Genomic DNA, 25,352 nt, shown 5'->3' on the forward strand with positions numbered 1-25,352 from the left:
ACGAATTCAACCAAAAAACCTTAACAATTAGACATTTTATGGGTCGTGCTGTATTTGCACCAGCGTAAGAAACCAGCACACAATACTTTACTTTGGAATTAATTGCATCACATTGTATTTTAGATCGCATAAACCAATAAAAAAATGTTTATACATTATTGCATAAGAATCTCTAAAAATCACTATTAAAACATGGTTTACTACATTGCATAGAAGTTATTTTGATCCCTTGAGGGAAAAACGTCCATCCCTTACCGCTGTTCTGTCAATAGGATGAATATAAGAGCGGGTCCCTAATCTTCCCTCTAGCATCCCTTTTGGGATGGCTGTGAACCACCATCTCAACCTAGCTATCCTAGCCCAGGCTTAAACCTCCCTAGATCTCACAGGCCGAAGTTAAGGGTTCGCTGTGGACCCTTAGCCAGATCCCCTGCCGCCCAGTACATTAGAGAGGCAGAGATGTATGTAGTTGCAAGTTTTGTCTACCCCTGTGATCTTGTAAGGCCCCTTCTCTGTGACTTGCACTTCTCTCCATTGTCGACCCGCCTAATTAGAAGATCCAAACTTTCTGCACCAAGCTCATCATCCGTTCTGGATCCATTCTGGATTCATTCTGGGTCCATTAATTCCACCTAAATAAATCCTACTGTTCTTCTGCTCTTCTCTCCACAGGGCGGGTGTTATTTGTGCATTTGCTACTAACGAGAGGACAACTAAGGAGATGGAGCCCAGTGTCCGTGTTATCCCAAACTCCCTGCACGGATTCAGACTCTTTCTGGACAACATCCCTCAGGTGAGCTCTCTGCCTGTGCCTCATCAAGTTACAGTGTGTCAGGTGTGTTCCTTGAGCTTCCACAGGTGATAGGTCATGAGAGTCTATAGTTCAATGTCTCATGGTGACATATGTGAGAGACGAATGTATGATGATACAACGAAAACATTTACAACGCATGTCTTTACAACACAGTTTTTACATCGTAACATCCATTACAACACATGATTTTACTTCACATGCCATCACAACCCATTTTTAGAAACTACATTTACAACGCATTCCATTACAACATATACTATTACTACGCATGTTACTTTTAGGGCAACAGTAGGGTAAGTTTTGGATAGTGTAAGGGTAAAAATTACTATTCCAACTCCAGTGAGTGCGACAGTAGGGTAAGTGTTGGATAGTATAGGGGTAAAAATTACTATTTCCACTCCAGTGAGTGCAACAGTAGGGTACGTTTTGGATAGGGGAGGGGTAAAAATTACTATTCTGCATTACTTACCTTATATTGCGTTGTAATGGCATGCGTTGTAGTGACATGCCTTGTAATGACATGCGTTGTAGTGACATGCGCTGTGATGGCTAAATGTAAAGGATGTTGCGTTGTAATGACTGCGTTGTAAAGGTAGTGCAATGTAATGACTGCATTGTAAAGGTTGTTTCCTGTGCGAGACATCAGTTGAATTCTCCTGACTATCACTGTGGGAATTTCTGCAGACAATATAAGGTAAGTCCATAATCTCATCTCAGTGGGCTTTAATGTTGTATTTCTAACATATGTTGGATGAGTACATATGTCCATGCCATAGGTTTGCCATGTTTTTCTTAGAAGAGTTGAGTGTATGTTAATCAATTTTTTTTCAAATGCCGTGTGAATATATCTGTGTATCATTCCATATCTTTCATATAAGAGTTGTGCGTTGATGTGAGGGAGCGTTATGACATGCCAATTTCCATCATGTTATGCAAGCAGAGCCTAGTGTTTCCAGCCCAGCGAGCTCTGTGGACAGGTTCGACGGCTGGGGAGACTCATTGAGGTCTACTTTTTTATCTTGCTGCACCGCTGGGTGGCATGATTTGACACTCCTGGCCCCAGGATAATGAAAGGGAGCATCAGAGACTAATGCTATATAGGCACACCTTGTAATATCTTGTCCATCACACCCCTTAGGCTCTGCGTCTGTTCCAAAGCCAAAGTAGACCTCAACATATTATTTATTATACTATATGACCAATAGATGGTGGGAGGTTTTGACCAACAGGAAACAAAGAGTAATTGCTCCTCTTTGGTACCTGGCATGCCATGGGGTCGAGGTGCTACACCTCATAAACCCTCATGAATTTTTGCAGTTTCTCTGCACCGGCCACTCTGAAGAAGCGATGGTGAGTTCAAATTGTTCCTTGGCTGAGGGCATCTCTGAAGTTGACTAAGGTAAGTAGTTCCCTGATTCCATACTAGTGAGAGTCACAGTTAAGCCTTGGTGCGTATGTGGTGAACTATAATGAATGTGCTGGAAAGAGAGGCACTAAGCTAGTATTGGTTCCAAAGTCAGGTGGTATGGGTGAGAGCACAGTGACAAACAAAGAAGGAGGAGAGGTTTTCAAGTTAACACTGATGTCCATTGGATGGAGATTCCATTCCTCTCAGGGACTGAATGCGTGAATTAGGCTGTATATGAATTAGGGGTGGGTGGAATTTGCGTAGTCGCGCTACGCAAAGCTCCGCGAAACAAACAAATCTCAGCGAGCAAGCAAAAGTTCCGCGAACATGCGGAATTGCTTGTTCCGCCCGTTCACGATGCTTTTTTCCTGTTCGCGAATGCTGTTTCCTGCTCGGGGAGAAATATCTTGCGAACACGCATTTTGAAAGCGCGAACAAGCAAAATATTCTGCAAAGCCACAGATTGCGGAATTTTTGGCAATTCCGCGTTCTCCGCGGAATGCGAAATTACCCAAATTTCCAAATTCCGTGAGCGAAACGGAATTTACCGCACTGGCCTAATATGAATATGAATGAAGACTGTTAGCTAAGAGCAACAAATGGTCTCAATGCACTGAGCAAGGGTGGGTGCTCTGGTTTTTATTTTAGCCTCTGCATTAAAACATCACCCTCTCCAAACACTACTACCGCCAATCCTTATGAAACACGCATAGTCTGGATGTATTTAAAATAATGTACCGACTTAGCACCTCAACAAATTAAATACAAAGCATCAAGCCTTGATCTTAAATGGAAGACAGAATGAGACACTCATGTAGTGGTTGAATTGCACAAAAAGCCTTCATCAATTCCTGCCGCCATCTGACCACGCTGCATGATCCTAGGCAATTACCGCGCCCACAGTGCTGCTTCTTCCCTGCTCCGCGTAGACCTCGTTTCATAACCAAACAATTGAACATGGAATTTGTAGCAGTTTAACCAGCTTTTCTCATATTAATGTACCTAAATCAATGTACTAATTGATCAACTGAATTATCTAGGTTGAACTGAATACTTCACTGTTTGGCCTTTGCGCAGACATGGGTTGCAGAAAAAAGACTATAAGTATTTTGTGAAACAAACATCACAACCCCGCTGGTTGCGCTTTTTCATGTTTTCTGGTTAGATTATTATTTTTTTATGTGTAGTTTGTTATTATTATTTCCTAATTGTGCGTGGAACCCTTACTCACAAATCGTTTTTACACTCAAAGTGGAAGTTTTGTCTAAAGTATATGTGTACACATTACATGTAATTTACAACATGTGTGTGTTGAGTTGTTTTGTGGATTATAAAATGATTGAACAGATTTTAATGAAAAAATATTGGGACAAGAACCAAAAATTGAGTTTACAACTTTTCTTTCAGAAGTTACTAAAGATTAAATAAACAAGTTCTTTTCAATCACAATGAGTAGGAACTCGTGTGGTTTGATGAAGTGAAAGGTTTAAAATAGTTGATTCAGTACTGGCATGCATGTTGTTGATAGCTTCTTCCTCCTCCTCCATCATCACATGAGAGCACCCTGAAACACACAGCCTGGAGCGTGCACAGAAGGCCATATTGTTACTCCATTTGCAGCAATAGCCCAGGCTACACACAGTCAACAGAAGGCAGCTGCCCCCTTTTTCACCAACAGCATCATCACCATGGCAGTGGTGGTGGGGGCATGAAGGGATTGCAGCTCAGCACCAGAATCTGTCACTTCCAACAATTACCACCCAGTGCAAGGATACAAACTAACACAGTAAACTGAAATGTGTTGCAAACATCACATTATAAAGAAATACAGTGTTGTGTAGCCTGAAGGGTCTCCATCATATGTGTACTGGAATTTCTGAGCCAAGTAACAGCAGACCCATCAAAAACCATGAAGGCCAGTGCTGCTGTGGAAACCCTGCAGGAGACAGGGAGCATTTAAATGCAAAATCCCAAATGATGTTGAAGCATGCTTTAAAACTATTTGTTTAGCATTGCTTATTTTTAAAGCCGCAAAGCGCTTTGCCCTGCTCATAACTAGCAACAAAGCTGGCCGCCAGCATCAGTGACCATGGTCCCACCCTGCTGGCCCAGTGAGAAAAGTCCTGGTGCACCAGTCCGGGCCTGGAGATTCTAGCATTTATGCGACCAGGGGTTAGGTGTCCTTCATCCATTTCTGACCTGTAGTCCTTCTTTATGTCTAGAACCTGTGTAGTGAAGAGAAAAGGATCTGCCTCTTTCTGAGTTACCAAGTCACCTCATTCTTTTCTTTACTAAATTAGCAAGGGGGAAAGTAGAGGTTGCGGTAGGGGCGCTAAGCCACGCAGCACTCAGTGACTGGCGGTTTGCCCCAAGCTATCTCTATTTCTGTTGTTTCATGTTGATTGCAGAAATATTTAACGAGTATTGATAGGGCTACAGCATAATTTATTTACCTTTTGTCTCTTCTTTTAACTAGTGCTAGCTGTATATGTCTTATTTTTCCTTTTGTGTTTTCAGCTCTTTTACTACATCAGGACACACGCACCCTTTAGCCTAAAAAAGTAACACCCCTGTATGAATGAATCGCATACGCATACAACGTTGTGCGGGGTGAATATTGGTGTTCTTTGGAAGTGGCTGAGGGTAAATTCCTGCACCAAACTTTAGCAAGATAGACAAACTCCATTATGGAGGTTTTAGGTGAGGATCGAGCTGCTTTATTCTTGCCACCTGTTGGGAGTTTGAAAAATATGTAGCCAAATCACACATATGCAGCTGAATTTTTTACATACATTTGTAAAATGTTACATGTTTTGAAAAGATACTTATTAAGTGTCCTAAAAATGTTATGGTGCATCCAGCACATCTGGTGCATCTACCCCAAGATATAATTGAGAAAGTTTGGGGAAATTAATAGAAATGAGGGTCTCTAGTTGGCAGAGGTAGGTACCTTTGTCCAAGAAGGAATCCTTCTTCCTAGACAGGGTAAGGGGGATACACTTCTAAAATAACCCCTGCACCCCCGTGGTAGCTTTGCATGAGCAGACTGGCTTATCTCAGAGGCAGTGTGTGAAGCATTTGTGAACACCTACAGTAATACAGTGAAAACACTACAAATGGGGTCATACCAGTTTAGAAGAATAAGTAATCTTAATCTAAACTAAACAAGACCAGAACAACAAAAATTCACAATAGAGTAATACAAATATGGCTTTCAAATGGTAGAAATAGTTCAGTTCAAAGCAAATTGCAGATGCAACACTTTTCACACCAAGTACCTTGGATGTGTCGTGCATAACTAATCTTGCTCTTTTGCATGGGGCTGTTATTTTTATTTTTTAAATAGATTTTATTGAATTTGACAGAAGGTACATAAAGCTGTTATGCCACAACTCTAGCATTTGAAAGGCAAACATTCAGCCAATTTGGCACATCGGTTCAGTAACAAGTAGTGCCCCGAGCAGAGGGCATTTCAGATTATTCAGTTATTTCGACAGTGCTCTGCAGCTCAATATCTACCCTTGTGAGCTGCCCCGAAGGTCCCCTCTCCTCCTCTCCCTCTGTCCCCCCGAACAACTCCCCATCCCTCCCCCCTCCCACTAACGTTTCCCAAGCTCTTGCCACCTCCAGTGTCCTCTCGCTCCCTGTTCTTTTGGCTATCTGCAGTCTGGTCACTCCTTCGCATTCAGCTCATTTGAGGAGTTCTGCTTTCCATCTGGTTATGCTGGGGCCCTGTTTTGCTTTCCAATGCATGGTTAAGTCTCTCTTGGCTAATAGTAAGCCCGTGTCTAAGAACTTACTTGTGATTTTGTTTTAGTTGTGTGAGGGAACCAGTGCAAAATGCAGTATTTCTGGGTCAGCTCTACCTCTCTGTCAGTCAGTTCAGTCAGTACCGTCGTAATCCCCTCCCAGTAGTTTCCCAGGAACGGACAGTCCCAGAGCATGTGTCTAAAATCTGCACCTTCTGCATTGCAGCGCGGGCAGGCTGCTGTTTGCGTTAGAAATATTTATTGAGCTTCTCTGGGGTAAGGTACGCCCTGTGCAAAATATAGAAATGAACTAGCTGAAATCTGGCATTTCGGGTGCTCTTCCAGGTTCTTTCTACCAGTTCCCCCCAGATCTTCTCTGGGATGATTTTACACCTAGCATCTCAGTTCAGTCAGGGGCAGTAGTGTTTCCTGTGTCATGCATTTATATAAACATGTCACTTGCATGGGGTTGTTATGCCTTCTGACCCAGTTCCTGCTATATAAAACTGCAAAATAAAAGATGTCCGCGTTAGTGGGAATGCTTGTTTGGCATCCTTGAATGACCTCTCATACGCCCTGGTGTTGGCTGCAGTCCATTATCTTTTGGACAGCAAACAAAAAAGAACACAGAGGCTTGTGTTTAATTGCACCCATCCTACTGATCCAGTGACATAATCATAATCTGGGCTGGATTCCCTTTCCAATATAAAGAATTTTGTCACAGTTTCTTTGGCATTCATGCATTCGTGCTAAGCCTTTGCTAAATACCAAAACATCGTGCCGCAATGAACTTGCTAAAAAAATCCAATGTATATACTATGTCATACAATTTTTACTAAAACTTTTTAAAAACTTGCAGAAAAAGTCTCTACTATACTCGCAAGACATTCCTTTCCTATATAGCCAAGTGAGACTGATAGACATGGCCAGTTCTTGTTTCATGATTTATTTCATCCAAGTGTTTTACCATCCGTGCCTTGTATTGATCCACTGGTTCCTGCAACTATTAATTATTTGACTCATTTACAGAAGCAAAGACAAATCGTTTTCCTAAAAGCTTAGCACCTTTTTAAGATAAGAATGAAAAAAAGCTTGCAAATCAAGAAAATGTTTAGATCTTTGTGTTTCAGCAAAAAAGGTTTGGCTATCTTCTTCTTTCCTTTCTGTCCATACATTGACAGTAAAATTTCGACCACAATTTAGTGGGCCATACGTAATCATTTATCAAATCAATGCTGTGGCCTTTCGATTGAAACCGCCGCATTCATGAAGGTTCGTTCTGTTATTCATTCATCTCAGTTGAAGCCGTGTGCCCCTCATCCTTATCAACAGATTCCATTTGAACCACGGCCAGTTATGGCACAAAGACAACCTGAATTTGAAGTTCATATTATGTTTGAGGTTGTCTTCAATTCCTGAAATCTTAGTCCTCTCAAGATGGTAGATTGACCACAGAGCCTTATATGAGAATCCCAATCTAAAATATAGCTTTGGTGTCTTTTTTGTAATATCAATTCCTTTTTAATCCTGTATTATGAAGACAACCAGGACAAGATGTATGCAACACAATTGTTACCTTATTTTTTGTCACATTCCTTGCCCCCTTGCCCTTATTTTTGCTCAATATTTTTGCTTTAAGCAAATCGATCTTCATCTGGATTTCTTTGCCTGGATTTCATGCTTGGCTCATTTCTCCTTCCTGAAGTCAGGAGGAGTTTGATGTGTTGATGATTGCTTAGATTTCATTCTTCCTATTCAACCAACAGCTATAAGGTCGCCAATGAGGTGTCTTCCAGTTTATGGGGGATTTTCTCCTACTTGGAACCCTCTTAAGTAGACACATGACACATTTCACATTCCCAATTTTTTTTAAGGATGGCACTGTGGCTACTGGGAGGTGTCACCCTTTCCTCGGGCAATTAAGAGGGCAAATCAGCATCCAGCCCTCGACACCTTCCAAGTTTAACTAGCTGATTTACATCAATCTTAGGGAAAAGGGTCTCAGACAACAGTAGTGGTTACTATTCAGATATTAGCTTCAGCCATATATACTTGAAACTGCAATTATCTTGTCCCCCTAAACAACAATTTCTCAGGTTGTAAGCATAAGTGCATTCTTCTGCCAAAACAAAACTTTATTTTGGGAAAAATAAACCTATTTTGCCCAAACAAAGGTTTAGTATGTGCTTGAATTCAAAACACAATTTTCTCCTGAAATGTAAATACATGTTTGGTGTCATAATACTCACAGGTACTGGTACACATATTCTGCCCTGCACTCTTACAAATCTATGTCTGACAGCTCCTCAGCACAAGCAGATTTGGGGCGACAACTGGGTTGTGCCTTGTCTCAGAGAACATTTTAGGGTCAGCTAGAGCTACACAGAATCTGTGATGTCATCACAGAATGTTGACACGAAGAGTGGCTGACGTCAAGATGTGTGGGAGGCAATTGGAGAAAGGCTTAGATTGAGCTGAAGTGATGAGGGAACTAATAGCAAGACGACCTCCTGACACTCCTTTATTTGGGTGGTCCCAGAGGATTCATTTAAAAAATGTACTTGAATCTCTGTCCTGTAAGATTATGACAGCCACAAGGATGGTTTCGCGAGCTGAACACTCGCCGCAGATAGAGGCTGTGTTCAGGAGGCCGTTAGTTCTGATTCCAGCAATCTTGACTCAGACTTCCATCCTTCGTAGACTGCTGAGTTTTGTACCATAAATTAGTTGGCAAATGTTATTTACAGTGCCTCAAAACACCTGAAGTGTGTTATGAAGTGCTATTTAAGAAACAAATCATCATTATGAGATTTAAGTTTCCTACATTTTGACCCAGATTCAGCAGAATCACCATTTCCTTTGCCACAGTGATGTGAGGTGACAGATGTCCCATTTGATCACAGGATCATAAGTGAACCCTCCAGGATCATGAATCACCCACCAGGGGAGGAAAATGATATCACTGCTCCCTCTGAATGCAGTGAGATTAGACTAGCATGGGGGAAAGCATGAATTAGCTATATTTGTGGGCTGACTTTGTCTTTCTTCAGGGTAGTCCAGTTCACTTTGGAGAATATTGCTATTGTAAATCAGACTCCTACAATTTAGAATGCAATTTTCAATAAATTTGTTAGATGGTTTGTGTTCTCAAAGTGCTGCATAGTACACATGCTAATGTCCAAGTGGAAGGGGCCTACCCAGTAGCTATTGCTTGGGCTTTGGCTTTGGCCAGTGGCATAGCTAGACATTCTGCCACCTGTGGCGGTCTTTGAGTTTGCCACACGACTGCCCCATGTGAGAACAGGGGCAGGGGGTGCTGGTGATTCCCATGACAGCGGCTCCGCATGGCCGCAGATAAGAGTGCGGGGGGTGATGCCACCACCCCCAAAACTCATGCTGCCCGAGGTGGACTGCCCCCCCTTGCAACACCGCTGTCTGTGGCCCACTAATTCCACCCTGGTCAATAACCACCTGGAAGTGACCTCATGTTCCCAGATGCAAAATGGACCAGAGTGGAGTATTTTACCCTCCTGCATTGACAGTCTGGAGCAGTGTGCTGCAACAATTTAGACCTTTGAGGTTGCAGAGCTCATGGGGAAAAGCGAATCATGGCACCCCTGGCTCACTTCATTCTTCCCAGTGCGCCCCTTTAGGACATCAGCCAACTTGGCACAGTGTTTGCATATTACGACTTAAATGCATGCGGTTCATTTCCAAAACTAGTAATTGAGCTCCATATAGCAGACTAGGTGACAGTAATTCTGCAAACCATTTCCTCATGTTTAGGCGTAAATGTACTATTATTTTGTGTCAAATCAGGACAGCACTATATTTTCAACAATGTGGCACTGCTGATCTCTTCTAAAGAGATGGAGCACAATTAGGATTTCTTGCGCCAACCAGACACCATTGCAGACGAATTCAGGTGTGTGTGATGTCTACCATTTGGTTTTGGATTTGAAGGGTGCCCTTCCTGTATAAAAATATAATACTCAATCTTTTAAACTTTTCACACTCTATGTGTGCTATGCAGGGTGCACACATGCAAAGACTGAAACGTTTGGAGAAAAAAACATTTTGCGTTCTATGTGTGTCTCAAGGAGGCAATTTATTTTTGGCACAAAGCTCTGACTACAAATGTTACTAGACAGGGCTTTGCATCAAAAAATATGAGTGGTTACTTTGGAACTCCTATGTATTATCTATTTGTGCCCCCTTGACGCAAGGTAAGCAAATCAGAGCAAAGCTCTGGTTAGCGTTACTTTTCAGCAACTTTCAGACTCAGAGGGGGATATTCTCAAGAACATGTGATAGCCATCGCAAATTTAGCTTAACGCAACTCTTCACATCGCAGTCTATAGCGGGAAAATAACTCTGTGTTAACGTGGTATTCTCAACACGGCGGTACCATGCGATAGACCCACAACAACGCGTCAAATGAGCGCGCTAAAATCAACACGATGCCGCAAAAACGCAAAACACGAACGTGAAAATAGTAGCGATGACGCCAATCGTGATACAAAAATCTGCAAAAACCAGCCACAGGCCTGCAAATCCCACGCGTCATGCGGGAGAATGCACCATAAAAGTAAAAAGACCCACCACAAACAAAAGCCAAACAACAGCGAAGCACAATGGAGGCAGCCGGAGCAAGTGCAGAGGACAGCCAGACCCCCAGAGGACCAGCCTGGGACCTCGGGGTCAGGTAAGGGCAAGGACAAGAAGAGTAGGAATAAGCGGTTCAGTCCGCAGTAAAACAGGATCCTGATAACGGAGGTGCTAGAACACCATCAACTACTGTTCTTCATCTCCACTGTGTCACTGGCAACTAAAAATGGAATATGCAGACCATCATGGACAAGGTGAATGGAAGAGGTCAAGAGGCACTGGAATGATGTCAAGCACAAAACCAAGCAGAAACTCGCAAACAACCGGAAGACAGCAATGCAGACTGGAGGTGGGAGTCCAGCGCCACAGGAGGAGCTGGAGGAGTTGGAGGCAATGGTGTCCACAGTCATCATTGGGGAGATGGTGGCAGGAGTTGGGGGACCGGACACAGCTCAACATGACCGGACACAACAGCAAGAGGGTGAACAACGACCTGGGCCTGGGGGGATGGGGGGAGATGGGCACACTGGCACACATTCACAAATAAGCATAGCACATCTGCGGACAAACCATGCCCCAGACCCACAAATCTCACCAAGAGGGCAATGCACCCAATCATGCAACATTCCTGCACAGCAGAAGCACAGAAGCCAGAAGCACACCTCATGTAAGGGCCAAGGGGCAGCCAAATCAGAGCTGCAGGGGCGACTCCCCCAAAATGCGGCACTCATACATTACGTGCAGAGCACATCAACATTGACAACGTCGTGGTACAAACCGCAACATGTCCACAACAGGACAGAGGACACAACTGGTGCTGCATGTGCGTAGAAACTGGCCAATCACATTTGGCATTGCAGGGAAATGTGTGTTGACAATGTACAAGTACAAACACACATCCGTGCTGTAGTCGGAATGTCCACTGTCCCGCATCAAATAGGCAGCTCCCCCCAAACAGTCTTAATGTACACTGTCATGCAGTCTGAATGTAAACATGTACAATGCGTCAACATACATGTGAACACAATGTTAAACTGCATCTCCCCTTCACATTGCATGGGGAAATCCAACACCTCCTGCAGAGCAGGCCGAACCTCTCTTCTCTGATGACGAAGAGGACCACCACACTTTCGACTTCGATGCCCTCCAACAGCTTGTGGAGAGCCTCCGCAGCCTACTTTCAGGAGCAGGGCAGACCAGCTGCTACGAGCAGAACCCACCCCCTGCACAGAACACACAGCAGGCAGCACCCACCACCACGGCTGCCTCCCAGGACCCCCATGACAAACACAGGGTCGTCCACCAATGCCGTGTGTTGGGGTGCCAGGAGAAGCTGGCTGAACAGGTGCAGGTGGGGTTCGACCGCATGGCAGACAAACTAGATGCCATACGTGGGTTTCTAAGTCCCATCAGGGACCACTCACAGTCCTTAACGGACACCAACAGTCCGCTCCATGCTCTCCAACGAACCATGGCTGACATCGCTGGAGTCCTGACACTGCGACAAGAACGACTGTCTAGTCAGAGTGACTCCAGGGATCTCGCCCAGGAGATGGGACTCATGCGGAGGCTCATGGAGAACATGGAGCGGACGAGCGGAAATAGCGGATGCCACCGGCTGAACACCAGTGAGAGGTAGCTCTGTCCCTCAATGCCATAAAGACCCTCCTCATGGCATTGCTGCCACAAGGCCTGCCGCTGATGCATGCTGCTGCTACCACTCCATCCACATCTCCAGCCCCTGATGTGTCGGTGCTACACAGTGCGGCAGACATTCCACCTCCGGCCCCTGAGGTGTCACTGCCACACAGTGCTGGAGACAGAACACCACCACCCACATGTGAGGCACATGAAACAGCAGTGGACGAAGATGCGGATGAATCTGCCCTTGTGGTCAGTAGGAAGCGGTAGCATTCATCTCCGCCCTATGGCCTGTTCCTGCTTGGTTCTTCCCTCTGCATCATCATCTTCCACTGTCCCCCGATGCACTCTGCGACACTCACCTTGGACCTCGACATGGACTGCCATATTCTGTTTGGTCACCAATGACACAGCCATCAGACTGCAGACTGAACTCCTCCTCTACAGATGTACCTGTCATTCTCTGAAGGACTCTGGCTGGCCCTCCATGGGCCACAAATGTGAAGTGGGGTTTGCATGACCCTGTACTGCTCCAACTGCAATACTCCACTGAATGTTCAATAAACATTCATGTTAACACAGATGTGTCATGTCCATGATCCTTCAAGTGTGGAAGTATGGATGAATGTTGGGTCAGTGATTCCCCCTTGCGTCCATGTTGCTCATGTTGTGGGACTTGGGTCACAGGGTGACACATTGCCGATCGTGGTGCGGATGGCGCCGACACGACAACAGGGACACATCCACTAGTCACTTCCTTGTCCAGCCCAGGACGGAACCATGCCCAGAGCCCCGGGGTCATTGTTCACACCCTTATGCTGGACTGGCATACGCCAGGACAGCCTATTCCGCTTACGCTCACAGGGGGGGACAACAACGCTACATGTCCCAGGTCTTCTCTGTAGGGACCTGCTGCTCACAGGTCTAGTTGTCGGCATGTCACAGCCACTCCCTCATGGCTGGTTTACACCCACACCACACCCATCAAGCACAGGCGTCACAGGACATGTGACCCTGCCAATAAAAAGGGCCAGGCGCACGTGCTGGATGCCATTTCCACTTTCTAACTGGGTGTCTCCGTGTGGTTCGCATTTATGCATGAGGGCCTAGGGCCCTGCTACCTCACATTGACCAGCGCCGGGGGATGACATGATGCCGTCCGCACCATGGGACTCAATCATGAAGGGTCCATGGCTAGCGGTCCACAGACTTGGTGGCACCGGATACACTGCGGCAGGCACAAGCACACCGCCACGGGACGGTGTCTTGCGATGCAGTGAGATAGGGGCACCTGAACTACGGAGCCGTTGTGCAGCCTGCAATGATGCGCCATCCTGGCAGTCCAGACTGGTGAGGTTTAGTGTGCGCCCTGCTGGACCACAGTGTAGGCCTGAGCCAGCGGGCAGTGCGGGCCTCCCGCTATGTGGCGTTGTCTCGCGGCTCACAGAGTTAGTGGCACTTATAGGGCTGAACGGGTGTGCAGCCTGTGATGAGGCCTTGTGCACTGATGTGATCTCTGCCATAGCAAAATTAAGACCCAGAAGCAAGTGTGTGACCTGGTGGCCCGCGGTGCAGGGCTGCATGATTTGGAGGGTGCCATGGTCGCGGGCCCCAGGCTTGGTGCTCCCACCGGCACGTGGTGTGCCCTTTTGAAGACACGACGGTGTCGTAAGGTGAGCAGTGAGGCCTGGTTGAGCAGGGGCGGGCAATCACCGCTGGGCAGAGGGAGGAGCTGGGGTGCGACAGCCTGTGTGCGCAGGGGCGGGCAAGCGATGATGGCGTGTGCATCTGTATGGCCTCTGCCATTCATGTCTCTGTGAACTGTTTCCGATAAGGGACCTGGGGGACTGCAGTGTATACCGGCACGTGGTTGGAGACACACCGGTGGCTTCAGGTGAGCAGTGAGGACTGAGTGTAGGCACTCTCTCTCCCTCTCTTTATCTCTCCCTCTCTTTCTCTCTCTTTCTCCCTCCCTCTCTCTCTCTCTCTCTTTCTCTCCCTCTCTCTCTCTTTCTATCTCCCTCTCTCTCCCTCTCTTTCTCTCTCTCTCCCTCTCTTTTTCTCTCCCTCTCTCTCCCTCTCTCTCCCGCTCTTTCTCTCTCCCTCTCTTTCTCTCTCCCCCTCTCTCTCTCTCTTTCGTTCTCCCTCTCTGTACTTTGATGGGCACATTACACACCTTCTTCTCTGAATTTCTGTCTTGCAGGCTGTGACTTACAGAATGCCTAGAGAAGACCCGCTGTGCCTCTTCTTCATTGTTGTTGTTTTTTGTTTAATCTGTAATAAACGTTTTATTTGGATTATATGATATGAATGTATGATTTCCCTTTTTCTGGCCACACCTGTGTTAGGTGTTGTGATTGTGCGACTTCAGACGATTTGCTTGGTTCATGGTTTCGTGGAGTTGATGTGCATTCTCTTTGTCCAAAGGGGGGTGGGGGAGTGAGTGGTGGATTCCTGGCAGTGGTGGCGGTGGGTGTTGTTGACCTATTGGGGCTCCAGGCTGCATGTTCAGTTGCTCGGGCATCTGTTGTTCTTCATGGTTGGCTATGGGCTGTGCTCCCTTGTCTGGTGCCAGTTGTCGTCCGACTTTACACCAGGTCAGAGCAAGTGTTAAAATCCTGCTGCTAACACGCCTTATTGCATGTTTTGTGATCTTATCACCGAACTGGCTGGTCGTTGAGAATGTTGTGGAGTGGTGTTGTCGCGGCTTTTTGCACGGGAACGCCTACTCTGCATCTCATTAGCGTTAGTTGCCGGGGTCATCTGTGGCGATGTTTTTTGCGACTGCTATCGCAGGTAAACTGGTGATATGGGCTATTAGCACCAGCTTGTGAATAGGGCGATACATTTATCGCAACGTTGGCTGCGCTAAGGTGCCGATAACTCGGCGATAGATCCTTGAGAATATGCCCCAAAATAAGTAAATAACGTATCAACACTTTGCATCACGTTTGGTGACTTTGCACTCATGCAAAGTGTTAGTAAACTTGGTCCTGAAAGTGTAAAAAGAATACATTACATTTTCTTAGTCTCACCCTCAAAGGGCCCAGGACGGTTTCAAGATCTAGGACTCCAGAAGGGCAGTCAAAGAGGGAGGTGCCTCTTTATTGGGGATAAGATCTGGAAGCAGGTGTAAAAATCACTGCTGTAAGGAGGAACTGAGGAGACTGAGCATGCCCCAATGATCCCTTAGAGTCTGTGTGTCACAGTCCAGAGAGCAGGGCACAAGTGTGAGCGAATATGGGAAAAGGCAGGTAAAAAAAGAATACTAAGGATGAATGAGAAGCAGATTTATCCAGGCCACACCCTTCCATCTTCCCCAGATATGGAGGCATGATTTGATGCCAGAAGGGCAAAACAATTTTTAAGTGATACCGGTCTAGGCCAATTCTCTAGCTTGAAAAATTATGGTTACTAAAAAAAACATTTAGATAGGTTCAATGAAAGTGGGAGGGTAAAAGCCAACCATATGCCTTTAGGAAAAGCTTGGAAACTGAACTTATTGGCTTCCTTCCATCTCAGAAAGAACAATGGATCGGGCCTTCCATTAAAGGTCAGAGTCAAACTCAACCCCACCCCTCAATGCTCTATGCTCAGAACACGTAGAGCTCTGAAATATCCACAAGTCTGTCATGAATTACTCTTTAAAACGTCCTAAACGTATATGTTGTATGTACCTCATTACCACATGACATGTATTATTGATTTAAAAGTAAAGTATAATTATGGAGTCCTTGGGCCGATTCATTCAATCCTTCTAATTTTCTTTTTTTTTATGTTGTCAGAGTGCATTTTGTTGCTCCCAAATTTCTCTACCAGCTGCACTAGTCCATTTCTCAGGCTTGATTGCCCTCACTTCATTTTCTCCCTCTGATCTGGTTTTGAGTTGGACCTCTAGCCTTCCACTGTGGCAAGATCACAAAATACATGTGGCATTCTTGTCTCCATTGAGTACATTCAAGAGATGTAGTGGGTGGTACTTACATTCCAACCCTTATGTTTGGTAAACAGAGTATTCTGACCACCACACCTTTGTTCTGTCTGCCTTTGCTGACTCTGCAATTAGAAAACTTACTCCCGCAGCCTGGGTAGGTATGTGCCATTCGAGTAACGGCATCAGACTTCAGAGTGGACAGCCTGATGTTTTTTTTCTTCTGTCTGGTATCACTAGGTAAAACCTGATGGTCATTTACAGAAAAACGCAATGACCTCCATAACCTGGACAACCTGGGAGAAATCCATTTTTTGTTTTTCAGAAATAAAATCACACTTTGGGAATTTGTGTCTGAAAAAAACTTTCACTGCCTTCGCAGGAGCTGCCATGGCAGTAGCTCTTGTGAACGTACAGAGATAACCAAAGGATCAGCAATTATCTCATATATGGCAGTTTTCTGACCTTAAAAGGAAGGGGGTGTTTTGCCCAATCCAAGATGGCCACCACCTGTCCAGCTCACATACTCTCTCAAATAGTTGTGGAAGACTCTTATGGTTCTGTTTCCTTTTCCTGGGTTAGGCCTAGTTAAGGGAACTTCTTTCTGACTTCCAGTGCGTCTCAAAGTTTCAGTGCTTAGTCTTCACAGTTTCCGCAGTCTGTCTGTTATAACTTGGCCATTGACTTCTGACAACAACTTCTGGGAGCTCCATGTTCTTAGGAGTTTTTTTGCCTGCTGTTTATTTACTCCCTGGGGCCCTACTGGAGGGCACTTTCCTGCTGGGAGCTCACAAGTGTCTGTGGCAATGTGGCTACCAGCACTGGCGTAACGAAGAGTGAGGGGGCCCTCCTGCAAGGTACTTGGAGGGGCCCTCTCCGGACTCAATCGAGAGCTTGCCGGCCAGAGTACTGTGCTGAGAAGGCCCACTGGAGCTTGGGGGCCCCCACACTGCGGGGGCTGCATGGGCCTGTGTTACACCACTAGCTACTGGAAGGGGTTGCCTTTACCTGTGGCACACTAAGACCTTGACAAGCAGATGTCCAATATTAATTCACAGCCCTATCAAACATCTTATTCATGCACTGAGAGTCTGTAGCTTTAGTAACTCAAGTAAGGCAGATGGTGATGGGAAGTGAGCGCCCCTGAGTTTGAATTTTCCTCAACAGCCATGCTAGCTAGATCTGATCACCACAAAGCATCAGAAAGTGACCATTTGGCAAGTAGCTGCAGACACACTTTTGAGAACTTCAGCTTTGGTGAGACTGCATGTTGTAGCTGCTGCTCAGCCTGTGTGTCTGTGGAGTGGAATGTTGGTGTGAGAGCAGGTTGTGGAATGTTGGATGAGAGAGAATGTCAGTTGGTGTATGGGCTGAGCAGCAGGGAGGCTGCTCCTGGTGGGGCTCTCTTCTACTTAAGATCATACTTGGAATAAATACTTAAAGATGCTACCTGGACTGGACATCCTTCCTTTACTACACTGCACCATTCCTGAGATGTCCAATGCCACCTGGGGATGTTCCTTTTCTCCTATTTAGCCTGAGAAGGACACCAAGGAATTTTATCTTCACCTAGGTCTTGGGTTTATGTCCTGTTGGCTGTGCCTGTGCTCTCTGATTCCCGAACTGTCTTCTCTAGCACTTTTGGTTCCAGAACTATAGACATTTGAAACTTTAGTTGGTCCATAACAAATAATCCTCAAGCTGGTACCATAATAGTGAAATCTGTGGATGCAATGAGCGCCAAATGCCATTGGATGCCAGAGAAAAGTATTAATGGGATTAGCCAATTTTGAGATACAGAGCACTGAAGTTTGGTACTTCATGGGGGCATTGGTGAGGGTGATCCCTCTAACTAGCACCCAGTCCACTTGCAAAGACTTGAAGCTAGTTGCACCCTTAACTGTTTACTCTCCTCTGTCAGTGTGCCAACGCGCAAGCTCTCTTCCTATACCGGCCTCTGGTAGCGTCATTACCTCTACACTGAGATTTTGTGTGTACTACCCTATAGCACACTGAGCTTACTGTTTGGCTTAAGTGGAACCCCTGTTCAAGCCGCGTGGTAGGCTTTTGTCTTAAATCCACTGAGTTACCCAACCGTTCACCTCAAGTCACAGGACACAAGAGTGGGGACCAGTTATCACTCTGGATATATTCTAATGTTTTTTTCTGTCACATCTTTGCCAAAGACTAACTAATGTAAACATACAAATGTAGGACAGGTTAAACACTGATTTTTTTGTAGAGTGAAATAAGCCATTGGGTTCCATGTTAATATTAATAAAATTAAGCCTCTAGTGCAGGAATGCAGTAAAAAGATCCAGGGACCTCAGTGTTTAATTTGTTTCAGAAGTAGTGCAGAGGCCCGCGGCCTACGCTATTGAATGTTGGGGGTGTGAATACCAAGGTTCCAAATCTTGATTCCACTTCTTACCTCTTTAATCCACTACCTGACATTTTTTTCTCCATATCTCACATGTTCATTTTCATCTGTGATTTCTTTTCCAATCTTTCTCTTCCTCCTTTCCACCATTTGTGTTTTTCTCTTTCTGAATTTGGATCAAAGACTGGTGATGAAAAATAAGTGCCAGTCCCCAAGAATGAGTGCAGATAAGCCCAACCTGCAACCATCGGCTCAAATTGAGCAATGTCTGGGATTGAATCTCAACTCCTAGTTCTTTTAGTATGTATCATAGTTTCAACTGTCCTACAATTGGTTCTGAACCATGATCCTGGATTCTCTCTAGATTTTGTTTACTTTTTATAAAGACCAGAAGATCACTCTCCCCTATTTTTTTAGCAACTTCCAGTATCGTCCATTAATATTTTGGGGCTGATTTTGCTCTTGACTGTCTTTACTCTGTCCGTCAGGGTGGGGAGGTCATTGCAGCCCCTTCCTTTAAGCCCAGAAGACGGCCATATTTGAGATCATTGCTGGTCCTTTGGTTATCTCTTTATGTTCACAGGAGCCACTGACATGGCAATTCCTGCAAAGGCAGTGAAAGTTTGACGCATGGCCACCATTTTTTAGACAGCTGCGCACCAAATTATTTTGTTTTTCAGACAGTTTGTTACTGAAAAACAAAAAAAGTTTTTTCCCAGGTTGTGGAGGGCAACACTTTTTTTTTATTTGTGACCACCAGGTTTTACCTAGTGGTACCAGACAGAAAAATCATCAGGCTAGCCGCTCTAAATGCTGCAGTTGGTCTGATACCTTACTCGAATGGTCCCTACCTCGATGGATTGTGGGAAGAAGGCCTGGCTCAAAGATGGCCACAAGGGAACTGCCAAGTCCTCCTGTGGCTAGAAAAAGTTCTAGGCAGGCGGGCGCCAATAGACCAAGTGCGATGTGAGCTGAGAAAGGGAAAGGGCTGGCCAGCTGGTGCTGCTGTGTGAGTGCCTTCATTTGCACCACAAGAAGGCAGCAAATCTCTATCACCTGATTCGAGCGGGTCGAGCACACGCATCTGGAGCAGCCAAGACTTGATAATTCAGCTTCACTGCCCATGGAGATACAAATTCCCAAAGTCAGTAACTTGCTTATCAAATTAGTGTAAATTGAAATTGGTAGGCCTGATAGAGTAGTGACAGTGCCCACTGCACCCACTTCCCCACACACTCTGACTAAGACCTGAAGATAAAGTCCCACACCAATTTGTGTACAACCCTGTAGAGTAAGGCGGACTGGCTTTCAATGATACCAATTCCCCAGTATTCAATGTTGCTTTTACCAGGACAAATGTCTTAAGATCCGTTCAGCTAAGCTTTTTTCGATTTCTACAAAGGAAATCACGAAAGCAGATGCAAATCAAACAAAGATATTTAAATAGTTGAAAATCTCGTGTGTTAACATAAATAAATATACAACTATTGATAAAAATTTAGGGCCAGCTGTAGATAATCCATAAATACCGAATTCTTAATACCGAATTTTACCGATTCGGTATTAAGAAATCGGTATTTCTTATGTAGCTTATGAATCGGTAAAAAATACAGATTCCTTAATATTCCTTATTACCGAATCGGTAATACCGATTCGGTAATAAGGAATACCTACCCATTCATTCCTATGGGCTTGGAGGCCCATAGGGATGAATGTAAAGCCATTCTGTATTGGCGATTCGGTATTACCGAATCGGTAATACTGGGAGGTATTTCAAGGGTGCCAGGGTGTCCAAAGGACACCCTGTTGCACCCCTGAAATGTGCCTGTGTGCACATGTGGCGCACATCCATGCCCTAAGGGCATGGATGTGTGCCACGTGGCACTTAAAAAAAAATTCACAAGTGGATTTTTAAAGGAATTCGTTAATTACCACCAACTTGAAGTTGGTGGTAATTAACAAATTCTTAAAGCACATAAGCACTCTTTTATGTGCTTTCTACATTGCATTTACCGATTTGGTAAATACAGATTCGTTAAATACCGATTTGGTAAATACAGATCCGGTAAATACCGATTAGGTAAATACAGATTCGGTATTTACCGAATCATCACCTACATTAGGAATGGCTACATACCGGTCGGAAACCCTGAAATTTACCGAATTTCGGGGTTACAGACCGGTATTTAGCCACGTACATCGGGCCCTTAGACTCTTCTTCCGCATGTGGTTAAAAGTGCCGCATAATATGTGTTCATGATTATGTTTACGAAAATTCATAATATAATCGTTTTCCTACATCTAATTACATTCTTTAAAAAGATTGCGACAGACCTCATGACATAATCATTTTCAAGAAATTGGAGAAATAAAAATGCCGGGTGGCATTGCTTAAAGCCATACACTTTTAAAATTGGTAAAATCCACATCTTTCCTTGCACTTCATTAAATTTACAAAAAAGCACTAAGTGGATAGTTGATTGTTGGGACATTACATCACATGGGCATTTGCACAGTAATTTCGACTACTCGTTGGTAACAGGAAAACTTAAGTGGTGGGAATGTTTTTGAGGCAGGGCTGCATACCGGAAGTTGTCAATACCAATTGATTGGTCTGAACAGTAGACCTTGATATTCCTACAGATAGTCTACTTGACTTCTAGAGTGTCATACTGTCTATTTTAAAATCTTTTCTGCTAACGGATGTTATGGATTCTAGGTCATCATAATATTCCGGATTTACCAGGTCATTCATAAAATCCCGTACATATTTCAACGATGGGATAGTAAGGGCCGGTGTAATTTTTCACAATCTTTTATGTTCTCCCTATTAAGGGTGGCTGCCTCCGAGGTCCAAATCTTGTGTGACAGAAGAACTGGTTGGATTTTTATTAAGTCCACTATATAATGTAACCCTAACTCTGCATGGCATATGTATGTAGAACAGCTACTTGGAACGGCCAAGAGAAATCGTAAAAAGGCATTTCCCACCAGTTGTAAAGGCTGCGGGTCACTGTAGCCCCACACACCTGCTCCATATATAGCAAAATTAGGAGACGTATTACTGCCATGTCTCTTATATGCGAACGACATAGTCCTGATCAGCCAAACGAAAGTAGGCTTACAACTCCTTTTAAATGCTACACAGGACTATTCTAAAGCAAAAGGTTTAATGATAAACCTGGACAAAACAAGAACCATGACGGTCAGCAAAAAAAGGAGGAACCCAGCAGCTTGGTTCTAGGGTGAGACCCGAATTGAAGACGCTTTGGAATACAAATATCTTGGCGTAAAGCTAGACAAAGGTGGCCGATTTTTGGCACAGAAAAACAGCATCAGGCATAAAGGCCTTGCCCTGGCAACTTCTCTAAAAACATTAAACACCAAACTAAACGGGCCATCGATTCTGCCCTTGGTACAGGTGGTTCGTGCAAAGCTACTGCCAACAATCACCTATGGCAGTGAGGCGCAGAAAGGATGAGATGCTAAAATACTTGACACTAGAGTAACAACCACATACAGGGTCATATTCGGGCTGCCCAAATATACCTCACCTGCACAAATCAGACTCAAGTTTGATATACAGAAACAATCTCTTACAAGACAAGCGGCATACATCATTACCTGGGACAAAGTGCAGAAAGCCCGGCAGGGACCTCTAAATGAACAGCTATGGAAGGAGCTACAACAACATACCGCTTTACCAGCTGCAAATTATCCTAAAAGCAGCTTACATAATATGGGGCGGAATCAGCTTTGGGAAACACCTACAACTACTACCACGTTAAAAAAAAAACTGGTTTGGAAGACAGTCAAACAACTCTCATGGTTGGAGGACAAGGCATCTCTCTCGGAAAGGGCTCACGCATGGATGACTCTGAATACCTATACGGAGCCAGCCGCTCAAAATTACTTTAACCTGGGCTATGCTAAAACTAGAAAAATCAGTTTCTTGAAGTATAGACTTGGTCTGTTACCCTGCATACAGCATCTTCCACCCTGGCCAAAGGAGAAAGAGGGCTTTACGTGCCGCTTATGCGGTTCAGCGACAGAAGGTCTGCTGCATTTACTATGTTCTTGTAAAGAACTTTTACAAGAACGGAAACAACTGTTAAAATGTCAATTTATTCAGCGAGGGGTACGCACCAGGAGGCAAGCAGTGCTGGCATGTTTTGCATCTAACGACCCACAATTGAATTGCTGTTTAGTAAAGTTTCTGAGGCTATGCGAAAAGAAAATGCCAGCAACGTAATTACTAAACATCCTAGTAGTATGGAACAAATGCAAGACCACGAGGAGGCTTGAAGAGGTCTTTTTCATATACCTTCTTTTCCTGGCACTAAAGCACTGTTTGGCACAAATGTACTTTACTCATGCCGAAAGCACTTCTTTGCACGTTACAGAACGTTGTTACAGTCAATAAAGAAAAAGCATGGACTGGAATTAACTACCTCAACCTATAAACAACATGTGCAAAGTTATATATAATGCGGCTAGGAAATTTTATCTACTCACTTGTTTAATTATAGCACAGTTTATTTTAGAAAGAATTATAAATACAAGATATATGAAGTATGGAGTTTTATATGTATATTCTGATTTTAAATGAAGCTGTTTTTGTATTGCAACAGTTTTAATTAACTATGCAAATAAAAACTTGAAACAAAACATATATAGCTGTTGTCACGCATTTTGCCTTATATATGTTTAGCAGCTCTACAGGTGGTCTTTTGCGCAGCTTTCTTTAAAATTGGTTAAGGCCACCGTGGCTTTAAAAAATAAAAGCTATCTGGCTCTAACCGCCAGGGACCAAGGCCCCTTTTTCATCAAAAAGATTGCCTAAGTAGGGAAATGTCCTAGAAGCTTCTATCCTTTGCTTATCTAAATGTATATCCCTACACTTTGAACTACCTCGACCGCATTTCCCTATAAACGCCTTTGCTATGTTAATTCGGAGTCCCAGGTTTTCCATATACTGGGTGTAACTCGTGGGAGCCCCAGCTGTGTACGTGCCATCAGCACGACATAATCCGCATAGAGGAGGGCAGGTATAGGATTCTCGTTAATTTGTGGTAGGTCCAGGCACTGATCCGCCAATACCTATACCAAGCCACTTATATAAAGAGTGAATGGGAAAGGTGCTAGGACACAGCCCTGTCTTACCCCCCTCTCAACGGTGAAACATGAGGTACACTCGTCCTTCACCCAATAACGGACCCTAGCTTTCAAACCGAAAAAAAAGCTGCCTCAGAAAATGTAGTGGTGGTGCTTCCACAGCCAAATTAGCTAAGGTGGCCCGTAGCTTTTTGTGCTCTACACAGTCAAAGGCTGAGATTAAATCTACAAACGCCAAGTATAAGTACAATGCGGCCCACCACTTTGGCCAGTGAATCGAGCAGTGAATTTGGCCGGTAACATGCAGGGTTCTGACGATCACCTTTTTTAAAAATCAGTACCAATAGTGATTCTGACCAGGCGGTAATAAAATCTTTAGTGCAGCAGGCTGCGATGACTTGTGTCAAAAGTGGACCACATAGAGGTAGATTGGCTTTAAAAAGGTCTACAGGCACACCATCAGGGCCAGGCGCCTTGCTTCCCTTGCTGGCTTCAATTGCTCGGTTGACCTCATCTAAAGTAACATAAAGGTCTATTGGAAAATTCCTTGGTGGAATAATAATGCGTGCCAACTGTGTATCGCCTGTGTGTGTCATGACTGATGACGGTTTAAACATGTTTGAATAGTGTTTAACCCATTAGTCCTCACTGATAGCGATCTCTATGGTGGGAATATCGCGTGGTATCAAAAAAAGAGCATTTACTGCCCGCCGAAAGGCTGTATTATCTCTGGCCAAGGTCGCTTTCTGCAATTCTCTCCAGGCTTCCTTTCTAATATCCTGCTTACGCTCTCTCAGAGCCTGTTTATACTTCAATCTAGTTATTAACAAATCTATAAATGACAGATCAGAGAACCTAACCAAAGGGAAGGGCTTCTGCTAAATGTGCAAAACAGCACCCCAAATCTAAGAAGAGAAAATTCTCTTTTTGAGTCTCCTCACTCACCAAGGGTTGCCCCTAGGTGACATGCTTCATCATTGGGGCCATCCCAGACAGCAACTGTCTGGGGCGTGCTGCAACTTGCAAATCTAACTCATCCAATGTTGGGAGTCTATCAAAGCGATTATTCACCGGAATCTCTTAGGGTCTTTAGGGAAAGTTACTGCTATGAAGCCTCAGAGAGTCTTGAGAGAAGACAGCTGATGAGCAGCTAAGACCATGGGAAATTGCTTGGCGAGAACAGATGCTATGAATACCATGCAGGACAGGTCAAACCCTGGTGAAGGTTGGGGGGGGGCCAGTATGGTCCATCAGAGAGGAGTGGGCAAGACCATAGGATCGCCAGTTTTTTAATGCAGTTATTCAATTATTGGGGAAATGGCGAGGTGTGTGTCAGGGCTGTGGTGCACCTCAATGAAAGAAGAAGGATGAGGTAAAGGGATGAGAGGGAGATCTTTTTTGCTCAATCGGTCCGTCACTGTATGTCCTACAGTGCTTTCCACTTACACCTAAAAGCCGGTGCAAGTATGATTCCAAACAGTTGGATTAACAATCCAGATAATTTTGGAATTGCAGAGCCTCATCAGACTCATGTTGTGAATCTGTCCTTGCAAATTCATAAACTGGAAAAATGCTTTTCCAAGGTGCCTCGATGATCAGAATATGTACAGAAGAGCTCCCCCTTTTCTTTCCTGGTCTCTCCTCAGCTCTCAACTTCTTGCCTTTGCCAAAGCACTTCCATTGCATTCATTATACAGAGTTGTTGT

At 44.6% G+C, this 25,352-nt stretch overlaps 1 protein-coding gene across 2 annotated transcripts in view; it reads left to right on the plus strand.

Annotated features, from left to right (window-relative positions):
- Window positions 1-25,352, plus strand: part of PROM2 (prominin 2) — a 352,175-nt gene that overhangs the window by 147,029 nt on the left and 179,794 nt on the right. For both annotated transcript variants that reach the window (XM_085634097.1, XM_085634096.1), the window contains exon 4: window positions 673-793. In XM_085634097.1, the coding sequence (XP_085490223.1) occupies window positions 673-793 (121 nt within the window). The remainder of the gene's footprint in view (window positions 1-672; window positions 794-25,352) is intronic.

The sequence above is a fragment of the Triturus cristatus genome, chromosome 11, assembly GCF_964204655.1.
Source record: "Triturus cristatus chromosome 11, aTriCri1.1, whole genome shotgun sequence".
Classification (NCBI taxonomy): Eukaryota; Metazoa; Chordata; class Amphibia; order Caudata; family Salamandridae; genus Triturus; species Triturus cristatus.